The 27505-nt window shown below is 37.1% G+C and overlaps 2 protein-coding genes across 6 annotated transcripts in view; one reads left to right on the top strand and one right to left on the bottom strand.

The window, feature by feature from the left end:
• Window positions 1–8690, bottom strand: part of otud7b (OTU deubiquitinase 7B) — a 34097-nt gene extending 25407 nt beyond the window's left edge. For 2 of the 3 annotated variants that reach the window (XM_024258346.2, XM_024258348.2), the window contains exon 1: window positions 8556–8690. The gene's annotated coding sequence lies outside the window, so the exon portion shown is untranslated. Of the gene's footprint in view, window positions 1–4995; window positions 5053–8555 lie in introns of all 3 variants that reach the window. The other variant, XM_024258347.2, reaches the window with a different exon arrangement.
• On the top strand, window positions 8251–18599 carry afp4 (antifreeze protein type IV). Of its 3 annotated transcripts, none has more exons than XM_024258351.2 (4): window positions 8251–8675; window positions 17747–17800; window positions 18053–18203; window positions 18278–18599. In XM_024258351.2, exons 1-4 carry the CDS (start codon window positions 8573–8575, stop codon window positions 18528–18530), a joined length of 561 nt encoding a protein of 186 aa, XP_024114119.1. In that variant the 5' UTR covers window positions 8251–8572; the 3' UTR covers window positions 18531–18599. The 3 variants fall into 3 exon arrangements, with proteins under 3 accessions (XP_024114119.1, XP_024114122.1, XP_024114121.1); XM_024258354.1 differs by lacking the exon at window positions 17747–17800 and adding an exon at window positions 17552–17706 and having other exon boundaries at window positions 8568–8675; XM_024258353.2 differs by lacking the exons at window positions 8251–8675; window positions 17747–17800 and adding an exon at window positions 17210–17706.
• Window positions 18600–27505: the final 8906 nt, after the last annotated feature.

Genomic DNA, 27505 nt, shown 5'->3' with positions numbered 1-27505 from the left:
TATAGCATTACCTGTGATAATACCAGTGTGAATGCTGTAAACTGAGATTGGCCACTTGAGATAATAGTGCTGATAGCTGAAGATGATGAAATTCATAGCTAAAATCACTAAAGCTAATAGCTGAAATTGTTGAAGCTGATAGCCAGCTGAAATATTAGTTACATGCCAAATTAGCCAAAAAAACTGAAAAAGCCTAAGTTAGCCAAAACAAACTAACATGCAGCTGAAATATCAGCTAAACTCCAAATTAGCCTAAAAACCTGTAAAATTCCTAAATTAGCCAAAATTGCTAGCATGTAACTGAAATATTAGCTAAACTCCAAATTAGCCTAAAAAACCTTAATAAATCCCAAAATAGTCCAAAAGTTTGCATAACGCCATTATAACTCTCAACTTTATAACCCTCTGATTCCATATAATATAAAATAACGACTAATCGACTATCAAATTAGTCGTCGACTATTTTAATAGTTGATTAGTCTTCGATTACTCGACCAATCGTGGCAGCCCTACTCTTCACATTTTACTGCGCGCCTCATGCTGGGCTTTGAAGTAAACAGTGACCAGGAAACCGGGTTCACAAGCTCATGAACAAACCTGCAAACAGAATAATGCAACATGACTGTTCTTGTGTCTGCTTTATGAACAGACCTGGTGCTGGTGCATCACAGGAGAGTGAACACATTTCCCTTTGGTGACCAATTGGGTCACACGGTGACCTAATTTCTCAAAGGTGCGACCAATGAAACTCTCTGGTTGCATCAAGGCGCCCAGCTATTCAGGGAAAATATGTATATTTCTGTGACTGATGGTTCCATGTGGTTCAACAATAGTATGTGCGTGTGGCTCAATTTGCAAACACTGCGGTCAGAAGTAGCTCAGCATGACCCGATAACAGAGTGGATGAAGCCTCAGATGATGAGAGCCGATTGAAACAAAGATTCACTTGTTTGTTAAGAATGTTGAGGCCTGATCTGTAAGAAAAACAAAGATTTGGTCCCAGTGAACGCAGTTTTACAGCGATGATGATTTAAATTAGTCAGAGCAGGACTTTATTAATGGGATGTGACTGTTTGATAAACAATGCGTCACCTTGATGACACCTTAACAAATCTCCATATATGGTCAGTGGATTTAAACCATTTCTGAATAAATCTGAATACATTTTCCCCCCAATTCTTTTTTTTTAAACAGCACTTTCAGGTTAGAAAGAAATTGTGAGTAATTATACATTTGGCAAAATTTGTGGTTATTTAAAGCATAAAGAGAGAAAATAAGGAGTGAAGGGGGTCTGGAAAACATACTTTATAATGTATTAAATATACTGGATTTGACTGATTTTGCTATAATTAATTAACTAACAACTGTTTTAATGCAAGTTTCAGTGCAAAGGGTGAGAGAGGATGGTAGAAAAAAAGACAAATTTTTTAACCCTTTAGCACCGGAGCTTCAGTGTTTATGTTCTTTGATTTACTGTAACTTTTCAACCGTTAACATGATAATTCCAGTAGATTCTGAAGGAGAAAAGCCGCTTTTCTCCTTCAGAATCTACTGGAATTATCATGTTAACGGTTCAGAATCTACTGGAATTATCATGTTAACAGTCTAAAAGTTATAGTACGTTAAAGATTTTGTGTTTAAGCATCCCCGGTGCGTGAGACTGATGTTTAAATTCAACTTTGTGCTGATAGTTTAGTAAATATTAGGGAAGCATTGAGGTGCTGGTGGTTCATGTGCAAAAGGCAAACAATGTCTTCCTCTGTGAAGCATGTGGATGAGCAAAAGTCAAAGACAGATACTTTTAATAACCATTTCTCTGTTAAAAAAATGTTTTAACTTCTATTTCCTTTCTGGTTTTCATGCAAAGACTGAATAAAATCTGTCTTACATCCACAAACCTAACATTCATTCACAATATACTGGCCTGACCCCTCAGCTTGAGACCCCTCCCTGTTCTGATCAGCCCTAAACCGGCTGGATGATGTGTCACAAGACCAGCAGACCCCCAGACCACCACGCTGGAGAGGGTGGGCTTCAGAAAAGTTACAGATTAAAACACATTTTTTTGTGTCTGAACAAATACATAAAAAAGGAAATATGAATAAAGTGACTGAATTGCCTATTATTTGGGCTGACACAAACGATTATTTTTAATGCTCGACAAATCACTGATTTTTTTCCCGATTAGTCCACTAATCGGATCATGCGCAAACTGGATGTAAAACACACATTTTGACCATCATTAGCTTTAAACTAACTAAAAACTAGATATATACAAACTAGCATTATCTGTGAAAATGCTAGTGTGAATGCTGTGTTGATAGCTGAAAACTGAGAAGCTGAAAACTGAAAACAGTGAATCTGATGGCTGAAAACACAGAAACTGATGGCTAAAAATGCTGCAGCTGATAGCTGAAAAAGCTGAAGCTGATGGCCAAAAATGCTGAAGATGATGGCTAAAAAAGGCTGAAGCTGATGGCTGAAAATGCTAAAGCATATAGCTAAAATAGGCTAAAGGTGATAGTTGAAAACGCTGAAGCTGATAGCTAAAAATGCTGAAGCTGATAGCTGAAAACGCTGAAACTGATGGCTGAAAATGCTGAAGCTGATAGCTGAAATAGGCTAAAGGTGATAGTTGAAAACGCTGAAGCTGATAGCTAAAAATGCTGAAGCTGATGGCTGAAAACGCTGAAACTGACGGCTGAAAATGCTGAAGCTGATAGCTGAAAATGCTGAACTTGATAGCTAAAAAAGGCTGAAGCTGATGGCTGAAAATTCTAAAGCATATAGCTAAAATAGGCTAAAGGTGATAGTTGAAAACGTTGAAGCTGATAGCTAAAAATGCTGAAGCTGATAGCTGAAAATGCTGAAACTGACAGCTGAAAATCCTGAAGCTGATAGCTGAAAACGCTGAAGCTGATAGTTGAAAACGTTGAAGCTGATAGCTAAAAATGCTGAAGCTGATAGCTGAAAACGCTGAAGCTGATAGCCAGCTAAAATATTAGTTCAATGCCAATTTAGCCTAAAAAAGCCCCAGTTAGCCAAAACAGCTAGCATGTAGCTGAAATGTTAGCTAAACTCCCAAATAGCCTAAAAAACAAAAAGCTAGCAGAATGCATAGTATTAACTTTTAACTTTACTACACTCTGACTCCATATAATAGAAATTAGCAACTAATCAACTTTTAAATTAGTCAACGACTATTTTAATAGTCGATTAGTCGGCTAATCGTGGCAGCCCTACTTCTTATTTTAGATTTAAAAACAGTGGAACTCTTTAAACAGGTGCATTATCTTAAGACATTATCTTTATACAAAATTCTTCTCTGAAAGGAGCATCATATTTTAATTATTAATCTGACCTTGAGTCACATTTTATCTGGGAACAGTAGAAATAGGCTTTCTTCAGCAATGAATGCTAGATCCATGACACAGACATGAGTCGACCGAACGTCTGTTTGAAGGCCGTCACACTGCTGCTATGTACATTCAGCACAGATGATTATTGCTCATAAAACTGAGAAAAGTTGTGGTCAGATACATGAAATTTACCAGATGTATTACAAATGAACCACATTAACACCACAGAAGAAGTACAAAAACAACACAATGAACACGTAAACCTGCCCTACGTTGAATTACTTCACTTTTAGAGCAAAGTTTGTGTTGCGGAGGGACAAATTAAGAATTTGACATAGGACTGGGTGCCATTTTTGTAGAGAAAAAAATGGATAAACAAAAAATTGTGTTAACAGCATAAGCAAGATTTAAAACATTGTTTTAGCTGAGAAATATGATCAATTTTGGTGACTCAGACCTGTGTGACGTCTATTTGAGACTATATTGTAAGCGAATCTATTGACAAATAGTCCCCCTTAGTTGCTTTCGGAGGTTGCTGCCCAGATCTTCTACTCAGTTGACAGACATATTTCCTCAAACTTTTTCTTTTGCTCTGGGAAAACAATGTCTGCTAATTTCAGCATCCATTCTTTCACAGACTCCCCGTAACTGAAGAGCTTGTTGTGTCGGGCCATTTCCAAACCCACAACGTGGCTGACTTCTGTCCCAGCTTCACTGCATTTAGCCGTTTCTGTAAACATTATCTGTTGTGAAGCGTAGCCTCGTTGTAGTTGTTGGAGCTTCTTGTTGTGCTCCTCACTGGTAAATTTGTCATAGTTTTTAGGATTTGTATCAAAGCTATGATTTATATGGAATTCTTTGAGTATTGCATTTACCTGCTTGTAAATTGGGCAGACAAACCAGAAAAACCCAGCTACATGCTAGCTATTTTGGCTAATTTTGGATTTTTATCAGTTTTTTAGGCTAATTTTGAGTTTAGCTAATATTTCAACTGCACGCTAGCTGTTTTAGCTAATTTAGGCTTAATTTGGCATTTAACTAATATTTTAGCTAGCTATCAGCTTCAGTGTTTTTAGATATCAGCTTCAGCGTTTTCACTTTTAAGCTATCAATTTCAGCATCTTCAAAGGATAAATTCAGCTTACAGCATTCAAACTTGCATTATCACAGGTAATGCTGTATATCTGGTTTATAGTTCGTTTAAAGCTAATGATGGTTTAGATTTATATCCAGTTTGCCCATGACCCGATTAGTCGACTAATCTGAAAAAATAATAAATTAGTCGACTATTAAAATAATGGTTTGAGTCAGCACTACTGCTAGAGGAGTTCAAGTCCAACCTTTTATATATCTGCCACACAAGGTGCGAATGAATGAAGCGTGTGTGATTATTGTGCTGTTTATATGCAATTTATTAGTGATTCACGCGTCGATTACACAACTTTAAGGTGGTATCTGCGCCGTATATGCAATATTAAACTTATACATCAGTCGTATGTGTGTGAAGTGTCGTGGAAAGTTTCACATTTGCATATGTATCTTGCAAAATCACACATAATTGTGCAAGATTTCCGTAATAATCTTGTATAAACTATGTAAAATACGCATAAACTGCGTAAAAATTTGAAAAACTCACTTCAGTGAAAACGTCAGCATCCGCTCTGCTGCTACAGCTGGTTTTCTCCACATTCATCTGTAATTGACACATTTGACTGCTTTATCCCATCTGTGATCTCTTCTGTTCCATTCCAAGTCAACACTAAACTGCTGACTGGATCCCATTTCACATGTAGATCTTCTGCATTTTATGGAGCAACGTCCCAACCACAACTTTACATACAGGTCAACAAATTTAAATAAGAGATAGAGTTAAAGTGCAGCAGGTAAATATGCAAATCTTGCTCCAGTGTTGTTGGAGGCCGGTTGAGAGGAAACTCATCTAATGTTAGACCTGACCTGAAGCAGCAATGAGAACCAAAATATGCATTCCATGAAATGTTTTGAAAAGAAAACGCAAGCCACGCCCAGATTGAGATGTTTGCTGAAGGTGCTTTCGCTTTAGCTGAACACATGAAAACAATGTTTTTGAAGACGAGCCTCAAGAACCCGACGGGCCGGCCTTCACCCACGCACACGGGCTGCGCTGCGTCCCTGTACGCACTAGATCCTGGATCTGACAGGTGGCTTTGCTGATCAAACAAGATTAAACCGTTTAGAAACAAGACATTAAGAGTCTAAAAATCCACAAGTACCTCTTCAGAGAGTCAGGAAATAGACATAAACCTGTAAGAAGTGTTGTACTTTAAAGAACCAATAAGAGGAAAATGATGTTTTTAGTTTAGTTTTGAGGCCTTTTCTGATGATGGTGGACATATAGAAAGAAGATTAAGCTTCTACTTGCAGATAAATAAATCCACGAACGTCTTTGTTTTCCAGCTGGAATCTGGATCTAAACTGCTGGATATCTGATATTTCTCACCAGTTTTGTTGCACCTGTAATCTTATCTTGGGGTTGTGAGAGGCAGAAGAATGTGTAAACAGAGAGCTCTCAGCAACTTTTGATCATTGTCAGTGTTTTTTAATTGTCATTATGTTGTTTTTAGACAGAATCAAAAAGAAAGCGACTATTTGCACATCATTTTCTAAATTTGTGCGACCAGTCCTGAACTTTTTTCTTGGCTGCACGGATCCGGAAGAAGGATTATGGTTGGATGAACACGTGCGACCAACGACATTGTCCATGCTTTTTTTTCTTCACGTTTAGTCATTCACTTTTTACCTGTTTTAACAAAACATCTGCAATTTGTTCAAAATTCTGCAGCAAGGCTATTAACAGGAGCCAATAAACGACCTCACATAACTCATTCATTACAATCATTGATTTTAAAATTGTACTTCTTGTTTTTAGGCCTACATGGACAAACTTGATGACCTTTTAACCTCCTAGTCTTCGGTCCGGTCCCTGAGGTCTTCAAACCCAAATCTACTACAAATTCCAAAAATCTGCTATAAAACCAGAGGAAACTTTTCCTTTTAAGCTGTTGCTCCTCATCTTTGGAACGACCTCCCCGTGTCAGACGATGTCAGAACGATGTCAGAACGATACATCGACTCCGCTGAGTGCTTTAAAAGTCAGGTCAAGACGTTTTTACTCCGAAGAGCTTTTAGGGAATCTATTTTTGTTTCTTGTTGTTTGCTTTTACTGGCTTTTATTTTGTTTGTCTGCAACATGGTTGTAATTTTATGTGTTTTTACTTTTGTGAAGCACTTTGTGTTTTTATCTGGAAAAAAAAAGCTTTAGAAATAAACATTTACTAACTTACTTACATTTTATCCAAGGAAAAACTTAAAATACATGTGGGCAAAGCAGCAATGTGCATCTTGGCTGCGCATATGACGTGTGGCTAACATTTTCCATCAGTTTCTAATCAAAACATTTCTAGGATATAGTTTCTGCAAAGTGGCAGAAATTCACCTTTGAGTTGTATGTGCAATAAGCTCGCCCCCATTTCCTGTCATACATTTGTTTACATGTTCTCCCAGCTTACAGCCCCTAAAAAATTGAAGCTAACATTAGTGGTGCAACAAAAATGGTGATCATATTGGAGCAATCCAGCCGTACAGTTCTGATCCAGATTCTAGCTGGGGCTAGGACAGGGGTCCGCAACCTGCTGCTCCGATGTGGCTCTTTTACCCAACCATAGTGGCTCTCTCGTTGAAGAAGAATAAAATAATAGCTTCTGTCAAAAGTTAAAAAAAAAAGAAAAAAGCAATTCACCATTTTTTTTTTTAAATCCCCGTTTCTCTTTACATTTTTGCTTTATTCAATCAAAAGTTACAAAGCAAAGAAGTATCAAATTTTCCTAAAGGGTTTAAACAAGACTCCAATGTGGTTTTGATCAGTGAGAAAAAGGCCCAACTGGCTCTTTTACTGCTATAGATAGCAGACCCCTGGACTATGAAAACATGGATCTATTTGTCTGCATGTGGCTGCATCAAAATGACCTTATGGCTTGCCGTAGAAAGTACTATTACGTCTGCTCCTGATTCACAACAATTTGAACAAAGAAATACTCAAAATTACAATTTTAAGATTCATTTTCTTTATATATGTCCTCCATCAAAAATGAAAACACAATTTTCATTATCATTTTGCTTAGTTTAACTAAAGCTAGAAGTCCTTTAACAGCTCAGTAGAGGTTTATCTTATCTGTTGGAGCTACTGGTCAGAAGTTTATCAGCAAATCTCCAGCAGGTTAGAGGAAAAGAAAAATGTGTTTCCTCGTTAGCTTCTGAGAGAAGTTATCATCCAGTCTAGATGCTTTTGTGTTCAGGGGTTAGTGTGCACAAAGCAACAATGCGCCTCTGCCCTACTTCTGCTGAGGACGGTTCCAGCAGCCCAAAGAGTCCACAACTACAACATCTAAATAATGCAGGACCAAAGGAAACCTAATCCCCTCTCGTCGTGGCGATGTTGACAAATAACTGGCTGGCTGGTGGCTTAAAAACGACGAACCCGGTGACCAGATGAGACGGTGGACGCAGCCGATCACGTCCGCTTCAGGGGGCGCTCGGAGGAACCAGGAGTCGTGCCGTTCGGACTCCGGGAGGCGTAATGTAAACAGTTATTTCTGGCATTTTCCCGCTAAGCCGGTTCTTTAAATAAAATGTTACATCACGCATGCACCGCAAACGCAGACCGGCTCTGCTCTGCGACAGCTTTAAGGCACCAAAGTGGGGATTTTGTCAATTGTTTCTGCACGAATAGAAGAAAAAGTGAACAATAATTGACGTCTGAGCTGATCGCCTGTTATCAGCTGAAATAAAGCGGCGATAATTTAAAGGGATAGGATGAACATCTCCAGTCGTTTGGACTCGTGGGTAGTTATAGTGGCCGTGGCTACTCTTTGAAATATCAGACAATACACATGCTTACATAAACGCATTTGAGGCGTTCAAACGGGGCTGTTGAATCGGTGCCACAGCCTCCTCTAAACTTTATTTCTGAGGGGGAGGAAAACGCGCCCCTCCACGTTTAGTCTGCCGAACAATCGCAAAAAGAACTGGATGGAAACAGAGGAGATGGGGAGTAGACGAAACCGTTACGTTTGGCTAGCAAGTGGCTACTTGAAGCCAGGCTAATCAGCGGCTAACATTTGCTAAGGCTAGTAGTTGGAGTATCGTTTTACCGCTCACCTCTAACGGTCTCGGAGATGTTTCCATCGTCCCACGGAGTTTTCCTGCGGATGCTGTCCTGTCAGCGGGATGCAAGTTTCCAAAGAAAAGTGCTGCTCAACTTTTTTACCAGCATCACAGGTAAAATTCAGTGTAGAATCCCAGACCGGACCACAAGCGACAAAGTAATTTCACCACCACTTACAACAACAACGTCAAACTAGCGGTTAGCCCCGCCCCCAAACCGGAACCAACCAACCCCGCAGAAGCGTCTGTTTGATTGACGTCGACGGCATCCAATGGGTGCTCAGCGTGAAGGATGGAGCGTGAAACGTTTGTCTGCCAATTGGCTGCGAGACAAAAAGAGGGCCAGGGGTTTTTGTCCGAGCAGCCTATGAACGCAGCACTGAGGGCAGACTGACAGGTGCTCCGGGGTTCACGGGGGCGTCACCATTCACAGGGTGAGATCATCCCGGATATAAACAATAAAAATGAGCACACAAACCGGATTTATTTCCACTTTAAAACTTTAATAGAGCTCAAGTTAAGAGAAAAAACTGGAATAAAATCCAGGTTACATAGAAGAAACTAAAGAAAAAAAAAACATTTTGGTATGGTGCAACAAAAGTTCACCCAGAAGATCCACATAAAAAACAGTTTAAATCTAGTTTATGCTTTTAAACAAATCCTCATCCTAGTGTTTGCTTTCACATGGATGTCAAGCACAGTTACTCAGAAACAAAATACAAAAACGTCAGAATTCCTTTATGACAACAGGACAAAAAACGGCCCAACTTTTATGCGCCGAAGACGCCACTCAACGCCGCCTCCTGTCAGGACTTCTGCTGCGTCTCCGCCCACCGGTCCTGAAACAAACGGAGCAACAGAAATGCTGGGAACCTTTGCGATAAAGTAACACACTTCGCTGTAAAGCCGGAACATATCAGAAAGGTTATAATCTGAAGTACAATAAAACCACCAGACTTCTAGTAACAAATCAAACCAAATAAACAGAACCGTACAATTCTCGGAGGAAAAATACATTCAAAATACATCAGCACGGTTAAAATGCATTTGAATACCTTCTCTTGTTCTTGGGGGGGCCCCTGACAAACGCCCAGTCTACGCTGACCGGCTGGCCCATCAGATCCTGACCGTTAAGCCCCTCCATGGCGGCCTGGGCCTCTTTGTATGTCTCATACTCCACCAGCGCGTAGCCCTGAGGACAGGTGGGGGCGAATCAAATCCGCTTTTACTGTTGTGTTTTGAAGCACATTTTCAGAAATAGAACATTTTAAACATTTGAATGTACCAAGTTTTAAAACTTTTTGCCAAAAACAATAGTAATTCAATGATTAGTTTGGTATGTTTTACTCACTAGAAGTAAATATCAATAGGAAAAAAAAAAAGTTTATAGTCTTTTTGATACAAACTGCCAAAAATAAACAATCTGCTGATTTGCTTTAATTGCAAAGTGGTGCTGCCCCCTTGTGGTTAAGAACTGTTCAGCACAATAGACAATACAACTTTTCCTCAAGTGTTTACAGTTTATCCAACATTGATTGAATGAGCTGTAATGTGCTTTCCTCAGTCAAGCTCCACATCAAAACATGTTAAGACAACTGTACAATCACTTCAGCGTTATTCAACTTTATGAGTCAAACTTCACATTTCTTTTGAATAAAAACAATAAGGTATATTATTGATAAAAGATGTATAAAAAATGATATCAAATTATATAATCCACATGTATCAAACTCAGTTGCACAGGGAGCTGAATCCAAAACACAGCTTAGGTCGTGGGCCGAGCAAGATAAACATTAAACACTAAAACTGAATTTTTAAAACTTTAAAAACTTAACATAAGAATGGAAAAAACATACAGGAATATTATTCCTGAATAAAGCAACTTTTAATATTTTACTCTTCATAAAATATATATTTTGTCAAAATTACAAAAGTTAGAAATTTGCACAAGATAACATCGGGTCATTAATAATAAATACAATGATCTGGAGGGCCGGATAGAATTACCCGGCGGGGCAGATCCGGCCCCCAGGCTTAGACTTTGACACGCGATATAATATATACTGTACAATTATTACACATTACATTATAGAAGTCCCTTAAATAAGAATCAAATAAACACAATCTTGAAGTCTTTTATCATCTTAAATATTTCTACTTTGTGTGAAAACTGGTTCAGTCTGGACGAATTGTTGACTGTATAAAGATAACTGGACAGAGTGGGTGTGACATCACCCATAGAAAATGCCTTATTTCCGGCTCCAGCAAAATGAATCCAATTCAGTCCCCATTTTTCTGCAATATGAACATCGCCATGTTAGAGTCACACGAAAGTGATTGGTCCGAGTCAATTTGAGCTAACGTTTCTATGGCAACTGCTTTCGCAAAATGGTTTTTAAACCAAACAGGTGAAAAAGAATATTTCCCCTCGGCACACTAGTGGACAAAGGGCAGAAAAACAAAATATATATATATTAAAAATAAATGAAAACAGACGATTTCTTTGAGCAACATTTACTTTGGAATGTTCTGAATATTTTTTAAAACTGAAAAATAACCCATCAACCCTTGTGCTATCCTAGGGATGTTTACATGAAGAGTAAGGTCATCTGGACCCCACAAGACAGCAGAAGGGTTAAAATCTGACAAATAAATAGTCTTAACCACAGAGTGTAGATGTCAAACAGCTTCCTCATCCACTGAGAGGCAAAAGACTGTAGAAATGTCAACCATCTTATTCTCACTGCTCCACCTACTGTTCATATCCGTTTATGTCATGTATGAAGACCAAACTCGTCCCAAGCTCTTCGTCTGGTAGGAAAATTCTAATAAACAGCCTCAACATGAGGCAGCTCGCTTTCAGTGGTTCAGAATACCACGATATCAAGAAAGAACCTAATCTTTTATTTCAAGTAGCTGTTCTTAAATATCAGCTTCAGTTCACAGACACCAAAGTGCTGCTTTATGTTGACTTTAGGAATTCTATTAGCATTATAAAACAAATGTTTAAATCCTACCAACTTGAAATGTTCCATGTCATTAGTAGATAAATTTCATTTACCTCTCTGACAGTTACTATTAGCCTAAATGCTTGTTTTTAATGCTGATAAAATATTTACTCCTTCAACTCAGATGTTCATTTGGACACGAGCGACATTTGACATCATACAAACATTGTCTCACTTTCAAATAAAAAAAAATGTATTTAAAGAAAAAAAGTTTCAAATGTTTAAGTGTCTCACCTTCAGATAGCCAGTCCTGCGATCAAGATTAAGATGGAGGTTCTTGATTTCCCCAAACTCAGAGAACTTGTCGTGGATGTCTTCCTCTGTGGCCTCCTCGTGTACGCCCGTCACAAACAGGATCCAGCCCTCTACAGCTGCAGGGGGGGCAGAGGATCAGATATAAACACCTTCATGACAACATAAACACCAGGAGGACAGGAAGATACATAAAGGGTTCACCTGATCTATACAGTCAGGTGAACCCTTCTGGTCTCCACCCACTGTCAATGTAAAGTAAGGCTGCCTCGATTAGTCGACTACTCAACTATTAAAATAGTTGACGACTAATTTAATAACCGATTTGTCGTTCTTTTATATTATATGGTGTCAGAGTGTAGTAAAGTTGAAATTTATGTCATCATGCTAGCTTTATGGATTATTTTGGCATTTATTGAGGTTTTCTTTTTTGCTAATTTGGAGTTTAGCTAATATTTTAGCTACATGTTAGCTGTTTTAGTTAATTTATGCTTTTTTTTTTAAATATTTGGGCTGTTTTGGAAATTAGCTACTATTTTAGCACCATGCTAGCTGTTTTGGCTAGCTTAGGCTTTTTTTTATTTGATAATTTGGCATTTAACTAATATTTTAGCTGCTATCAGCTCCAGGGTTTTCAGATATCAATTTCAGCATCTTCAGCGGCCAAATTCAGTTTACAGCATTCACACTAGCATTATTGCAGGTAGTGCTATATATCTCATTTTTGATTAGTTTAAAGCTAATGATGGTTAAAATGTGTGCTTTATATTCACTTTATGCACAACCCCATTAGTCGACTAATCAGAAAAAATAATCAGTGATTAGTCGACAACTAAAATAATCATATGTGGTATGTTTTGTGTGTCACTGCATTGTTTCAGAACAGTTCTTATGGCAGTGAATATTAAAATGAAAACAGCCTGGAAATTGATTTATGAGTTTTATAAAGTTAACTTCTCTTAGGGCAGCCGTTATGCAGATGAAGACCTCCTTGAAAGGTTGCAGGTTCAGTTCCTGCCTTGCCTGCTCATGTGAGGTAGGGCAAGACAGTGAACCCCACATGACCCCTGGTGGTAACAAGCTGTGAATGTGTGCATGGATGAAGGGGACTGTGACTGTAAAGCCTTTTGGGACTTTATAAAGGTGGAAAAGCGCAGCATAAGCCTCATTTAGTCCAGATCCTGGCGTTTGTTCTGTATTCAGACGGGGGTCTACTGAAATATTCTGTTTTACACCAAAGCTTGTAAAGAAAACCACATGACTAAAAATCTCTTCAGTCATTGGCCAGGAATTATGAGGGCAGGACAAAGCAACAAGAGAAGGAATAATGGAAGTCGTGTGCTTTGCAATCCTTGTCTTGATAGCTCACTTAGTCAGACTTTATATTTTGCTGAGTGATTTTGAACATCAGGTACAACACTTTAATGCTACTTTGGTACGACAGCAGCATGCTGCAAGTAACTGCTACTGAGGAGACGACTGCTATGAAGGTACACTGAAGACTGAACAGAAGTTCAGTCCGATTATGAACTGAAAATGAAATGAATATGAAATGAACAAAGACCACCCAAAAAGCGGGTCAGAGAGCAGTTCCTGGTTCCAGACCAGGGTCTATTTTAGTGTATTCAAATGTGTTCCAGATTACCAGGGAAAACAAACTCTGGTTCACTTTAAGCGACCCTAATGCGTCCAGACTAAATACACCGAAAGTAAAGACAATTTACTCTATTATAACATCAAATTAAGAAAGAAAAAAAACACGAACATCTTGGATTTTTCCAAACTAACGGTAGTGTTTTGTTTGCTTCTATGGTCACTTACATCTCTGAGGGCCAGGTTCATCTCCATCTTGTTCCACTGTATCATAGTCCTCTTTGGCTCTGGACCGAGCTCCATCATCTGGAATCACAAACTTCAAGAATCAGAACCAAACACCAACACTTCAAGAAGAAAAAAAACAAAGTGATGAATGATTTGGAAGCTCACCTGCACCAAACCCTCGTCCTTTCCTTTTCTTGGCTTTCTCCTTTAACTTGTGGATGCTTTCTGCAAACAGATGAGTCGAGACGAGCCTTCAGTTTCATTTGACTAACAAGTCTTTAATTTGCAAAGTCATGAAACAGAAAAAAATGATTCTTTTTTTTGTTGTTTTTAATAAAAGCCACATTATCTAATCTGCAGTAACTGTAGTTTAACTTAACAGCATGATGTAGCCATTAGCTAACATGAAAGCTAACGCAACACTAATAAGAGGGAAAAGTTCAATGCGCACAAAAAATTAAAATTCTTTGTCAGCACATTTGACCAACTTTAACATTTTAGAAGCGACCATCGCACACTTAGACGGCTTCACCCCGGCCGAGATGCTCGCTAAGTGGATGAATGACCGCCTTTCGTTGAGCTAGCTCGATGCTAACACGGCTGCGGCCTGCTAACACGCAGTCTGGGTTCGGCGTCATTTCAACCGCACGCGGAGCTATCAGAACTTTAATATTCTTCAACATTTGGACGGCAGACAGCAGGGCGTCTGCCACTAATCATGTAAGCCAAACAATACCGTCACCATCCTCATCCATAGGAAAGTCTTCGCCTCCCGCCTCATGAAGATCCAACACGTCCGCCATGATGTCTGTGTACGAGTGAGTACGTACAGCGCATGCGCACGTCAAATCATTAGAGTGAAGACTGAATACGTAACTCCCGTACGTAAAAAAATAAATAAATAAAAGTTGCGTAAACGCTAGAGGTCCTTCTCGCCCATGCACAACCATAGACTGTGTGCACAACCCTTAGTATCAATTTTTATTAGTAAAATAAAATAAATATACGTGTAAAATTCTTAGAATTTAAAGGCTTTAAACCTTGAAATATATATTCTAAATTACATTTTTAAAAATGTATGGTGCTTTTGATTTTTTTTCTCCCAATCTTTAAAATCTTTTGATTCATCAAAATATGATCTGTAATTTATTATCATTATTATGTTTTTGCGTACAGAAAACATTTATGTGTATTTGAGAGGAAATGTGACCCTTTATTTACAAGAAATAACAAAAATAATATAAGGTGGCAAAATAAATATATAAAATATTAATTATTTTATTATAATAAATAATAAAAATGAAATATAATAATAAAACAAAACAGGAGCCTCATGTTAGCACAAGAAAGAAACTAGAATAGCAACCACGGGGACATTTGTTTAGAGATCACTTTTGCTGCTTCCCAGGATTGTAATCTTTTTTATCGACAAATAAAATAATTAAACTCGTTAATAAAACTTGGGCAGGAGGGCTTGGTAGCTCTCCACTTGCAGCAGTAAATATAGTATTTCCCTAAAAGTAAAATCATATTAATAACATTTTGAAAAAGAATGATCAAGATTAAAAGTTTACTTTTAGATTGATCAAATTCCTCATGTGAGTCCAGAAATGTTTGGAGTAACTGCATAAAAAGTCAAATGTTCCAAAGTTTCATCGTTTGAGGTACAGAAAAAAAAAAACCATGCAAATAATACTAGCTACAAATAAAACTTATCCAAGGGATTTGTATTAATCGTCTCCTAACTTCATTGTGAAGCTACTGTAGACAAAAATTTGCAATTAGAAGTTAATGAATAATAGAAAGTAAACTTAATTCATCACATAATCCTGTTTAAGTAGAGCTGCTGTGGTGCCGAAAATCCAACAATTTAGCCTAAAATCTGAACTTCATTCAGTCAAAAGCAGACTATGATTATAACAATTTGGGATTTAAATAAACTATATTTGCCAGAGTGATTAATTGTCAAGTTAAAAATCTAAAATTGTGATTTAGTTGTTTGATTTTGTGTGATTCTAAGCATAAGTGAGTGCAGATTGATGGGTTTCTTAGCACTTTTCCAAAGAGATAAAAGCTGACCTGACCTTTAGTCTCGTGGATGTTGAACTGTGTGTTAAAGACGTTCAAAGCGCGTTTGTGTTATCACGCCGCTACATACCAGAACCTGTAGAGCTGTGCAGAATCTCTGCAGGTCAATAGTCATTCCAGCTGAAGACTCATTCACTCAGCCTCAAATCATCACAAGACTTCCCAGCAAACAAAACTCGGCAGATTCATAAAGACTCACAGTTTGAAAGAGCTTTGAAAAATAAAATCCGCACAAATCAGCCTAGAAAAACACAAACATCGTCTCTGTGATGCTCCACATAGCAGCACGGGTTTCAAACATCTGTCGGAGAGGAATAAGATTTTTCTTTGTGATCACTTTATTACACTCATTGTTCCTGGAGGAGTGCAGTACAACACAACAAAAGATATGCAGGTTACCATAGTGATGCCACAATGCACAACCTTCCCTACTGCTGTGACAAAGCAACAAAGAAAGGAGCGCGCACAAAGACGTTCAAGAAAAGGGGGTTTATTGAGGAACTATTAAGTGATTTTATTAGGGATTTCTAAAGGGAATTAAAAGATAAAACAAAAGATTCTGAGGAGCAGAACAAAGATGCACTGTTTCATCTGACGAGTTTATCAACTGCTGATTGATGACGGCGGGTTGGACACAGGTTTAACCGAGCGTATGCAGAAAATGCAAAAGGTCTGGAATGTCAGAAAAACACATGTACAAAAAATATTTATGTCTAAAAATGTGATGAGTAAATCTTCTGATTTATGCCACTTTCATATTAATTTCCTTGTTTTCTCTAAGGTTTTCCTCATCATTTTTTGTCTCTTCTGTTTTTTATTTTATTTTAAAACGTAAAAATTTACCAACAGATCCTGAAAGTAAAACTTCAACTTTAAAGTCACAGTATTTCTTCAAATAGTTATTTTACAGAGAAGCAAAAGTTGCCTTCTCTTAAAAAAAAAAAAATGAACCTCTAAGGCAGGATTTTTAAACATTTGTTTCTAATCATTTCTGGACAAAAAAAGTCTGAAAATATTTTTCCACTTTTCCACAAATAATCTTTTGTAGTTTTTGATTAACCAGTTTAGGTCTAAATTAAGCTTTATTCAATTATATGGCGCCTCAAAATGACTGTACATTAAAAGTTTAAAAATAATAAAACAACATAAAATGTTAAAATAAAGTATAAATAAGTGACAAAAAACACCAGATAAAAGCAAAGATAAATAATAAAACAGTAACCAGTTAAGAAATGATTTAGTCCAAAACAGAAGTAAAAAAGCAAACTTAAAATAGAAATATGTGACAGAGTTATGTCAATTTAACAGACATGTTTCTATTTCCAGCCTCTTTTTAGAAATTCTTTTTTATAAATGTTGTTAGTTTTTATTTTTTTAATTAATGTTAGCTAAAAAAAGTGAAAATCTGCTTTGATTTACTATAAAATATATATTATTTAGATCAAACAAAAAAATAATTGAACAAATGAAATCATTTAAATGAATGAGATTTATTTTTTTTGTGCATCAGATGCTTAAATAAGCAGAAAGTTTGTCGTTTATAAGTCAGAAAGTTAAAAATATTATTAATAACTGATGAAATAAATGTAAACAAATTTGAGTTATTTTTTGTATTTTTTTTTTTACTTTAATTAAAAAAGTTTGTTATTGATTCCTTATACCTATTTGAATATGACCTCATTCAAATTTGCATGATAAAACAGATTAATTTAAATGCACACAGAGTCAGTTTGACTGAAACTTCCGATTGAATCAAACATGGAATCAAAAGTTCAGGTTTTTCCAAACACATCATGAATAATTTCCTTCCAACTCAATCAGGCGGCGTGGACTTTGCACGTTTGCTGTCGCAGTAATCAGGTCTTAAGGTCCAGCCGGAGCCGTGATTGTTCTCGCCGGAGGTGATTCCATGCTTGTGATTAACTCATCCTCAGGAGCTATAAAAGGACGGACAGCCGGTACGGTCAGGAGCCCAGGTACGTCCCTCCTTCTTCATACCTTTGTTCTCGCCTGCAGACATGAAGTTCTCCTGTGTTGCTGCTCTTCTTGTGGTGCTGACTGTCACTCGTGGTAAGGAAATAGTTTGTTAAGGTTAGGTGATGTTTAACTCAAAATCTTTGACATATTGTAACTTTTAAACCATCCGTAGGATTATTCTAGTAGATTTTGCATTAAAATCTATTGGAATAATCCTACTTACGGTTGAAAAGTTACAGTAAATCAATGACTGTAAACACTGGAGCTTAAGGGTTAATTTATGGCTCATTTATATCTAGAATAAAACACTAAATTACAGAGAATAATTCAATCCTGTGTGTTCAGGGTGCGATGCCGTGTCCCTGGTGAGGCGGGACGCCCCGTCCGACGTGGACAAGCTCACCCAGCTGATCGAGAACATGTCCGCCAGCATCACCGCCGCCACCCAGGAGATGGTGGACAAGATGAAGGCGCTGGAGATGACCAGCACCGCCCAGTAAGACTCGGGTTCCCTCCTCCCTCTTCAGACTAACACCGAGATGATGTTTATTGGTTTCACTCTTTCCTCAGTGCTTACAGCAGGACTAAGATCCAGCCGCTGGTGGAGCAGGTCCAGGCCGAGGCCGCCAAGCTGCAGGAGCAGGTCAAACCCTACATCTCCAACATCGAGGAGCACATCCGACCGCTGACCGACAACTTCAACAGCCACGTCAAGCCGCTGACCGACAACTTCCACCAGCAGGTCAAGCCTCTCACCGACATGATGGAGAAGCTTTTCCAGCAGGTGGTGGACCAGTCCAAAGCCCTGCTGCCCCCCCAGTAAACACAACCGCGATGGTGTTTGTTCGTTTCTTTCTCTGTAATTTATCGGAATTAAAGGCTTTGAAAGTTTCACTTGGTTTTATGGTTTTATGGCTGGATCTTCTAACAAAATCTGAGATTTTCCACCAGAAAATTATTGGATGACGTCACAAATGAGGGTTTGACTTGGCCAGTTTAATAAAGAACAAAGACAGACCATATATATATATATATACTATTTGAAAAATATCAAACCAACAAACAATAAATAACTGGAAAAACAAAGTAAAACAGGGAAACGTGATGAAAAAAATGACCTTCAAATGAAAATATTTAATGAGAAATGGAATAAAATACTATTTAAATGTCTAAATTGCAGGTTGTTTAATATTTTAACATCTATTCAAATGTAAATATATTTATAAAGATATAGCTAAATATGAATTGGAACAATATTTATATCGAAGAACTCCAAGTCTCATTTACTCACCTTTTTTGATTGTTCAATTAGACTATGTTTCATTTTCTGTTTGTTTTTTCTTCTTTTTGTCTTTAAAGAACTATGTGTTTTATGTGTTCAGTTTTTATCTATCAGTTGTGGTGAAAACTAAAAATAAAAAGTAAAAAAAAAATAAAAAAAGGTTTGAATTTTAATTGTAACTTATATTATAAAAAACATCACAAAAGAAACATATTTAGATGGGAAGCAGAACAAAACTTTCACAATAAATCTACCAAAGTTGTGACTTTATTTAAAAACCCCAAATGAAAAATACTTTTTTCTCCTAATTCATTCACAGCAAGTCGTTCATCTCTTCATTTTCTGCTTCCGCATTATTTTGTTAATATAAAGTGTGGAAACCAATCAGATGGGCTTTTATTTTGACATCTTTCCTAACCTTAGAGCTCTATCGCCGGGGGATTTTCACCCAGGTAAAAGTATTTACAGGATTTTTAACATGTTGTATTATTCCGAGTGTCTCTGGGTAAAGTCTCACATGTCTCAGGAATGGGCGGACCAAAGACCAAATCTCCAGTATTTTTTTTAATTGTTTTTCTTCTCAAATTCCTAATTTTTAAGTAATTTTCTAGCTTGTTTTTTGGATCTTCCTATGTTTATATTTTCCATTTTGTTACATATACCACACTTGAAAATAAAGTGACACTACTCTATTTTTTTGTGACAAATACTTATCATTGGGTATATCATATCAGGTAAAAATTACCCAACAAAAGTGAACTTTCTGTAGCCAAAGTGCTCAAAAAAGCAGATTTTTTCTCACAAAATCATCATTTTTTTTTCTGAATTTATCTTTTAAACAGTCATCCAGGACTTAAAGAAAGCTTCTCAATCTCATCCATAAATGTAATTTATATTAAATGTTGGTTGAAGGAGAGTTTCTCACCACCATCTTTTCGCTGCTTTTGCCTCCTGGTAGAAACATAAGGAGAGTTTTGTGCGGCTGCGATGGTCTCCGAGCCGTGAGGGAGACAATGACTTGTTGTCAGTTTAACCACAAAACAACAAAATCACTAGTCTTCCACGCCGCTCAGGACTCTTAGGCAACAGGTTTCAGCGACAGCGGCCAGGCTGCAACAGGACATGCATCCACGCACGCCGTACTCAAGGTGGCCTCCTTGAGCTGACGGAGATCTTCAGGCAAACCTTGGCGGTCTGAAGGCCGCAGGAAGCCGCAGAACTGAGTGGCCTTCTCCTCGTGCCTGCAGAGATTAAACGAGTCGAGCTGGAAACATTTCAAAAAGACAGATAAACACCCTCTAAGATCAGCATGTTTTTCTTTTTTTCAAACCTATTTTCTCCCTCCTCGAGTGTCGGTTGATGCTCTGGGATGTGAGGGAGGATGAAGGGTCAGAGGTCATCGTCAGGGCCGGACAAGCTGTCCAAGGCTCAGAGCCTGCAAGCGGACAGAGAGCACAGCTGTGAGTCTCCCCGGCGAGGTCAGCGGCGCTTTGATCCGATTCACGCTGCAGGTTTTATCGATTGAATGAAACGTTGGAGACAAACGAGTCGGAGATTCACCTGTTGGATCAACCGGAGAAACACGGCACAAAACTCCCAGCAAGCGGAGATATTTTTGTGCAGACCTCTAAAAAAAGAACAAAAATAAGAATTTCTTTAGAGAAATGCAGTTCATTTTGCTGCAGAAATAGCAGCATGTTCCTGATCACCTCCTTACACTCTGAGATTAAACATGACGGCTGCAGAGAAACTTGATATTCAGCGTCTCCCTCTCACGCAGGACCACACAGAGAGAGAGAGAGCGCTAAAATTCTTTTTTTTTTGCACACACCATGATCGAGCGGGTCAAAAAGGGTCTGAATTAGGATCCGCTCACAGAATAAATCAGAATAAGCTGATTTGTCAGGTTGTCTCACAGGCTGGACCAGATGCTCAGCAGAAAATCAATGAGAGGAGAAGGTGACACTGATGGACATACGGCGAGACGTGAGGAGGAGAAAAATGATTTATTTGAGCGATCAGACCGGCTGGAAACAGACTCAATGCAAAGTGACGATGGGAGACGATGCTGGAATTGCTTCCACTTACCACTTTAGAATCAGAAACCTGGGGGGGGGGGTCATCCACTTCCAGTTCAGGTGGGGAAAAAGGAAAAAAAAGTGCCCAGAAAAAAGGGGGCAGGTGTGAGAGACGGAGCGGCTGGCGGCCTCTGCAGAGGGAAAGCTCGGTGCGTCTGCGTCGCCCAGCAGAACAGAACAGATATGTTTTTGCAGCGTGCACGTTTTTACTCAGGGCTGACAGACACACAGCCCCCATGCACACAGGTGCTATTCAAGGAAACTGTGTAAAAGTGACGTCACTGAGGAAAAAAGTCTAGCCCATAAACCTTTTCAGCGCTCAGATCCCTCCCACTACATGTTGCTCTGTTCATTTCTTTCCCGTTTTTCTCCCTCTCTCCGGCTTTTGTCTGTGGATTTGTATCCATCTCAACCTATGAATCAGATTTCAGCAAAGTGAGGCCACACGCATCTCACCGGCATCTCACCTTTCCACCGTCTTGCCTCCGTCTTGCAGCAAAGGTGGAACATCTGACAGGAAGCACTAATTGCTTGTTTGGTCTCAGCAGCGGCTCGGAGCACAATAAACCTTGAGCGTCTTTTTCTCTGTTTGCGTGGCTTTTTGCAAATGTGCGCTGGTCCTGATGTGAAACGACCAAATGAAGCTTACCCCAATTTTCATAGCCCTCCAATTTAGAGCGCGGCTGCTTCTCTCTAATGCTGAAACGCCACTTTGTGAAATTACAGTACAATTTTGAAAAGTAGAAACAGGCAGCAGGCAATTCAGGTGCTCAGCCTCCACAACAATGGACCGCTGGCCTTGGTGATGGTTGCTAGGCGATGGAGGAAATACAATGGCCTCCTCTGAAACCAAAGGCCCTTAAGTGGACTGACAGGAGCAAACGCACACACACACACAAACGCACAAAACACAGGCAATGCGGGGAAAAGCAGAGAGCAAGTGAAGCAGCGCACCTCTGTGCTCGACCCAGACGTAGCTTTTGCCTGGCTCGGGTTTAAATCTGGGCTGTTTCTGGGCAGATGTTAAAGAAATAGAAAAAAAGGTCTGATCTTAACCTGAGTGCAGCTCTGCTCCAAACTCATGCATGCACTCCTCAGTTATTTGTTTTTGCACAAGACTGTGTTTCAGACAGACCGATCCCATAATCAATACAACTGCTGGTTGCTAACGTCTGACCTGTCGTCTTCTTTATCTGTCTGCATAGAAATATTCCTTCTTCCACAGCTGCACCCAATGAACCGGCCAAAGGAGGAGCAGAGCCTCCGCTGGAAAGCAAAATATCAAACTAAATCTTCATAAAACATGACTTGTTTAACCAATTTGCATGACAATATCCAATAAAATAATGAAAAAAAAAAATTTCACCCAGAAATGTATAATTCTGCAGCAATTTTAATGTAAATTAAGGAATAAATTAATTTAATCTAAAAGAAATACAAATAAATTCAATTTTTGTAGTGAATTTAATGCTTTTATTTAGGGCTGTGAAAGTTAACGCGTTGACGCATGCGATTAATCGATCAGAATTAACGTGCTAATATTTATTAATGCCCTCAGACGTCCTGCCGTACAGCTGTGAGATCAGCAAAAGTAAACAAGTTTTAGGTCTAAAAAGGTCTAAAAATAAATGCTCTATAATTATGCGTGTGATTTCATATTGGGGTTATTTGCAGATAATAAGTGGCTGGCAAATACTGTAACTAAAAAAAAAAAAAAGGAAAAAAAAGCGATTAATCGCGATTAATTTTTTCCAGTTTGCGATTAATTAGTTAATTTTTTTTAATCAATTCCCCACCCTACTTTTATTACATTTTTATCAGGTTTTTGCCTCAAAACAGTCATTTAATGTTATAAATAAAAACATAACTATCAAAAACCTGAAATAATCATGATGTATTTTTGTTTTCTTCATGTTATGATTAGAGGATTTCATCCCTGAGGAGAAGAAACGCTCCTGACATGAACGGATCATCAGGCATTCATGCTTCTGATTACGAGAACACTCGTTCTGAGGGAAAGGAGCCGCTTACAGCAGAACATCTGCATAAGACGACAACATCTCTGATATAGGTGGAAAAAGCTCCACTTCAGTATCACTGGTGGTTTTTCAAAATAAAAGAGTGAAAAAGTTGCCACGAGTCCAATAAAAAGCAGAAATTCTTCCTGTCTGTAACAGATTACAGATTATTTGCTTTATCTGTTTACTGCCTCAGAATTGTAACATATCACATGACTTACTTTTAAGTTACTTTGAAGTATTCAAAGGTGACAAATGTACCACAAAGTACTTTCCCTTCAGACTGGACGGAAAGGGTTTCAAAATAGAGACTAATAATGTTTATTTTTAAATTAAAAGCACAACATTTCTCGGTTTAATCCATTAAAAAGAACATTTAGGCCATTTACACAGAAAAAGAGAGGAACCAGAGCCCAGAGAACCTGAGGCGGGTGTGCCTCAGAGACACTCAAAGAAAGGTTACCTCATGAAAGCAGGTTAAAACAGCTTTGAGTGAAATAAAAGTGTTTGTGTCCAACCAGCCGAACAGGAAATTTGCTTCAGTAATTTAAGGCAAAATGAAGGAAAAAAGCTCAGAAGAAGCAACAGTGAGCAGAAAATAGATTTTTATTTTGGTAAATCAGTTAACAATTCATGCTGCTTCGAAAAATGACTTTTTTGGCAGTTAGTTGGTTGTAAAAGTTGCAGTGAATAAAATATTGGATGAAATTTATTAGTAATATGTAGTGTGGGTGAAACCTAAACTCAATTATTTATTGTTTAAATTAATTCTCAGATTTACTGAGAAAAAACAAAACAAATTAATGTGTAAATTTTGATAAACAAACATAAACAGAATAAAAAAGCAAACATCTCCTTGACTTTTTGAGATGTTTAGAACAAATCGGATATTTACTCAAAAACAATGATGATAAAATGTCCTTGTAAATTGATCAAAAACTAATAAAATCAATATTTTCCATCCTTTAGAAATCAAAATAAGAATTTTTTAAAGTAAAAATGAATATATTTATGTTTTTCGATCTAAGAATATAAAGAAGTGTAGACAAGAACGCCTCTGTTTGTGCGCCGATCCACCACTAGAGGGCGTCCGCGCTCATAACGGTCAGCGGGGAGGCGCCATAAGTGAAAAACGCAAAAATACAGCGAGATGCTGAGTTAGAGCGCCGCGGCAGCGTCTGCACTGATTGAAGTGACATTTTTAAGGTGAGTTTTCAAGCTGTTTAATGTTTTGTTCAGCAGGGAAGCTTAATTAGCTCTGGAACCTGCGTGATGGCAGCTGAATCCTTTAGTTTCTTTAGTGGTTCCGTCTGCATTTAGAACTAAAGTATAAAAAATGAGGAGAAAAGAAACACATGAAAAAACAACACAAAAGCATAACTTTAAAACTACTTTTTTCAGTACAAAAAACTTCTTTATTAGCTCAACCAAAATGAACTTGATAAAAAAAAAGTTGGATAATAACATGATTAATTTAATTTGCACATCAATTGATTTAAATGATTTTAAAATAATACTATTGGTTTTATTAATCTACTTATTTTCACCTTAAATAAACACTAACAGTAAGGAAAAACTATAAAAAAACTATTAAAGATATTTTTATTTATATTTTTTCCACAAAAGTAAAAATATTGTAAACTGAGGATAGACTCATTTTATCTAAAAAAAAACTATTCTTTGTGTGTCTTACAGGTTAAAAACTTAAGATTTATTATTTAATATTCAGTAATTGTTTTTAAGAATAAATTATCATATAAATTGAACTAAAATGAAGGGTTCTATGTAGAATGAAACAATAATGATGCATGACAGCTGTACAATATCAATGGTTATAAATGACTGTTGGCTGGTTTAATAATTGGTTGAATAATTATTTAACTACAGACTCTGAAATCATTTTATGATACAATGTGGACAAGAAGTTGTATTTCATTGTTTCTGTAGAATGTATGTCCTGTTCAGTAAAATAAAATAAAAAGCAATTTAAAGCTTTTAAATTATGATATTAGAAAGGAATATAGATAATATAATTTAACCAATTCAGTTAATAAATGCATGAATGTATGAAAATGGTCAAATCAGGATTTTTTTTTCTGATCCAATACTTTGCAGCACGTTAAAAAATGAACAAATGCAAAAAAAAAAAATGAAACAATTAATAAATAAATCCAGGTTGTCCCCTATTTTTTTGTTTCACTTTTTCCAGGAGTTACGCTCTAGGCAGTCATCTTCAGCTGTCTCTCCTTTTACAGATCCACTTTGAGGAAAATTGTGTTTTTAGTGTTTTTATTTGGGCTTTAATGATTCATTTTAATAACTGTTGGATTCATATCATAATTTGTGGTTATCGATCCGATTCATAGTCAATATTGGTTCATTTTGAACGATCTGATTCCAGATTCCTCGAGTTTCTTGGAAGATAATCGTCTGTAAATTAAATATGTGTGCAAACAAACAAGTAAACAAGAGCTCATTTCAAATCCATTCACATTTTAGTTTCATAAAGTTGTTGTTTTTCCACATAAGGATTTTTAGAGCACTCTACCACACGGTACTGTATGGTCACATGACTTTACCAAACTCCACACATCGGACTGGATAATGGTTATTTCATTTTGAAGCGATTTTCTGATGGTAGAAGTTGATATGATTAACAACTTACCACACACGGATCGATCTGGTGTGATCGTATAGAAACCGATTCATAAATTAAGTCGAATAATCCCTACACTCCTAATTTTTTAGACATTCTTGAGGCATATCTGAGTATTTTTTTTTTTGTTTAAGTCATTCTGAATCAGGATCGGATGAAAAACTTCTGTTAGAAAAAGAGCGTACTGTATTTCCGAGCTCTCAGCAGTAGTGGAGGGGAAGGGGGTGCGGGCTTGCTCCTCGCCAACGGTCCCGCCCACAGTTCAGAAGCCGATTTCTGAATAACTGCTGCCGTTCTGCAGAATATATGTCCCAGAAAAAAACAGAACTTTTTTTAGACAGACACCTTTTTGAGCCAAATCTGTGACTATCTGAACTTTACTGAACTGCTTTTTCACACTTCCTGGACAAAATAGTCTCAGATTTATGTGTTTTATTGCAATAAAATGTTGTGATCCGTTCACGATTCTATATATTTATCTATGGAAGCGTTTGTGACTCAAAAATAAAAATAAAAGTCAATACTGGAAATGCTATTTCATTTTCAAAATGTACCTGCATCATTTGTCTCTTAAATGAAATTAAAAAGCAATTATCAAAACTGCTTTTTCATTTTCTTCTTCGACACCGCTCACTCTGTAACTTAATTACAATGATAAAGAAAATGGAATTTGACATTTCATTCTGAGGATTGCTTTTTCATTTTATTTAAGAGACAAATATTGCAGGTATATTTTGAAAAGGAAAAAACATTTCTGTTAATCCATTTTAATTTTCAAATTTGATATTTCTGATTGAATTTTGGTACAAATTTACCAAAGAACTTTTTGAAAATGAAATGTCAAATGCCATTTTCTTTATCATTTTATACAAAATATACAACAATAACTTTATACAAAGAAATAAAATAAAGGCTGATGTTATTCTGACATATTTAGGTGCGAATAACACAAAAAGTGATTGGAAATTGACTTTTGCCACACATAACACGTGCAGCCAACATGCACATTGCTGCACTAACCACATATGGTCTATTTAAAGTGCGTCCAAGACTTGATTTTGTTGTTGGCCGCACATATTTAAAGTTAAACCAAATTTATTTTAACATTTTTTATTTCATTTTTAAACAAAATATTTAAATCCAAGCTAAATATTTAGTTTTTAACCAAATATTTAGTAAGAAAACTAAATATTTAACCTCAAACTAAATATTTACTTACAAAATTAAAAAATTTAGATGGAAAATAAATATTTAGATTAGATCTAAATATTTAATGTGCAATCTAAATACTTAATTTCATAAAATTAAATATTTAATTTAAAGCAAAATTTGTGATTTTAAATCAAATATTTATCTTAAAATTTAATATTTGCCTGCTAACTGAATATGCAGTTAGTAAATGTAACTTTTATAAATACATTAATTTAAGAGGTGAAAATATGCATTTGAAAAATTTGACCTGTTTTTTTTTTTTTTTTCTCCTGAAACACGCTAAACATCATAAAACATTGATGTCAAAATTTTGCTTCACAGAGTTACAAGCATCACCCCACATGAATCTGTGGGAGGATCTTATCAGCAGATGCATTTTATTTTGAAAGGAACTTTCATGAGCTTTTTCTTTGCTTTAATGAATAAAGTTGCTAATTGTGGTTATTATTTTTCTGGTTTGTTCATTTCAAAAGCAGGAAAAGGTTTGATGTGACCAGAATCTGCTTCCATGATGACCTTAAGGATAAAGAAAATCGACCAAATGATCTTTTT

The sequence above is a fragment of the Oryzias melastigma genome, linkage group LG16 (genome assembly GCF_002922805.2).
Source record: "Oryzias melastigma strain HK-1 linkage group LG16, ASM292280v2, whole genome shotgun sequence".
Classification (NCBI taxonomy): Eukaryota; Metazoa; Chordata; class Actinopteri; order Beloniformes; family Adrianichthyidae; genus Oryzias; species Oryzias melastigma.
Note: the sequence above shows the minus strand (reverse complement) of the source record. Positions and strands in the feature narration are given on the sequence as shown.

What these genes read in the sequence shown, in the direction of transcription:
- afp4 (XM_024258351.2), top strand. Translation starts at nt 8,573, where the DNA reads ATGTTTCCATCGTCCCACGGAGTTTTCCTGCGGATGCTGTCCTGTCAG. An exon ending in CTTTTTTACCAGCATCACAG is followed by an intron (nt 8,676 to 17,746) that starts GTAAAATTCAGT and finishes TCTCGCCTGCAG; the next exon opens with ACATGAAGTTCTCCTGTGTT. An exon ending in GGTGCTGACTGTCACTCGTG is followed by an intron (nt 17,801 to 18,052) that starts GTAAGGAAATAG and finishes CTGTGTGTTCAG; the next exon opens with GGTGCGATGCCGTGTCCCTG.